The sequence below is a fragment of the Dendroctonus ponderosae genome, unplaced genomic scaffold (assembly GCF_020466585.1).
Source record: "Dendroctonus ponderosae isolate FM_Combo_2020 unplaced genomic scaffold, Dpon_F_20191213v2 Dpon_F_20191213_1, whole genome shotgun sequence".
Taxonomy (NCBI): domain Eukaryota; kingdom Metazoa; phylum Arthropoda; class Insecta; order Coleoptera; family Curculionidae; genus Dendroctonus; species Dendroctonus ponderosae.
Window position 1 is genome coordinate 14,782,645 of NW_026017110.1, and position 828 is coordinate 14,783,472.

Here is an 828-nt window from a genome sequence, read left to right on the forward strand (position 1 = left end):
CACTTCGCCCGCTGCCTCATCGCCTTTCATAATGTCCACCGCAGGTGTGGACGAAACGCCAGGAAGAAATTCCCATAGATCACGGCTTTAAAGTCCGGAAAACATTCCTAAATGTGAATACTTGTATAGTCAGAGATGTTAAGAAGATCTGCGATTTGAAATTCGACAAATTGTCTTCAAAGTCGGCTATTTAGATTTAGTACGAGTGATTTTATGGCCGACTCACAAAAGCCACCAGAGATCTATCGATTATAATACGGCACAACCAAAAAATGAAATTACATTCTAAATTTTTGCCTGAATAGGCTAATATCGAGTGGTTATGTTATAAGAAGATAATATAATAAATTAGAGCAAATGAGAGTATAAAATTTTACTAAATTATGGGTGTTAATCTGGCGCTAGTCGAGTGCTACCTCAACATCCATAATGCCCCATATGGGTTTTTCCAGTTGATTTTCTTTTGTTGTTTGTGCACGAATGCCTAATTTGTTTGTTTCTTGGCCTGGTTGTTTAGCTGAACGTTATGTTTTTGCTTCCCGAATTATTGAGCGAACCAGCGAGGCGAGAAAGATATAAAAATATTTAATTCCATCAAGCAGTTCGTTTCATTACCACCAGCAAACATTCCTGTCGTTCAAATAAAATCTCAAGTGTCCAAATCCTCCGGTAGATTCCCATGTGACCTCTTAAAGCGCGGAAAATGAGCCGTTCTGACGATGCCCAGAGCCAAACAGGCCCTAAACGTCTACCAAGCTGTCTCGACATATTCAGGGTAAAGAGTCTGAGTTCGGGCATTTTTAAATATGTGAAAACCCAATTTTACAA

The 828-nt window shown here is 39.3% G+C and overlaps 1 protein-coding gene across 1 annotated transcript in view; it reads left to right on the forward strand.

The window, feature by feature from the left end:
• Positions 1–551: 551 nt before the first annotated feature.
• LOC125504987 overlaps positions 552–828 on the forward strand; it is a gene marked incomplete at its 3' end in the record, with an annotated part of 607 nt that continues 330 nt past the window's right edge. Inside the window, 1 exon segment of the mRNA XM_048667887.1 lies at positions 552–828. Within this exon segment, the coding sequence (XP_048523844.1) occupies positions 704–828 (125 nt within the window).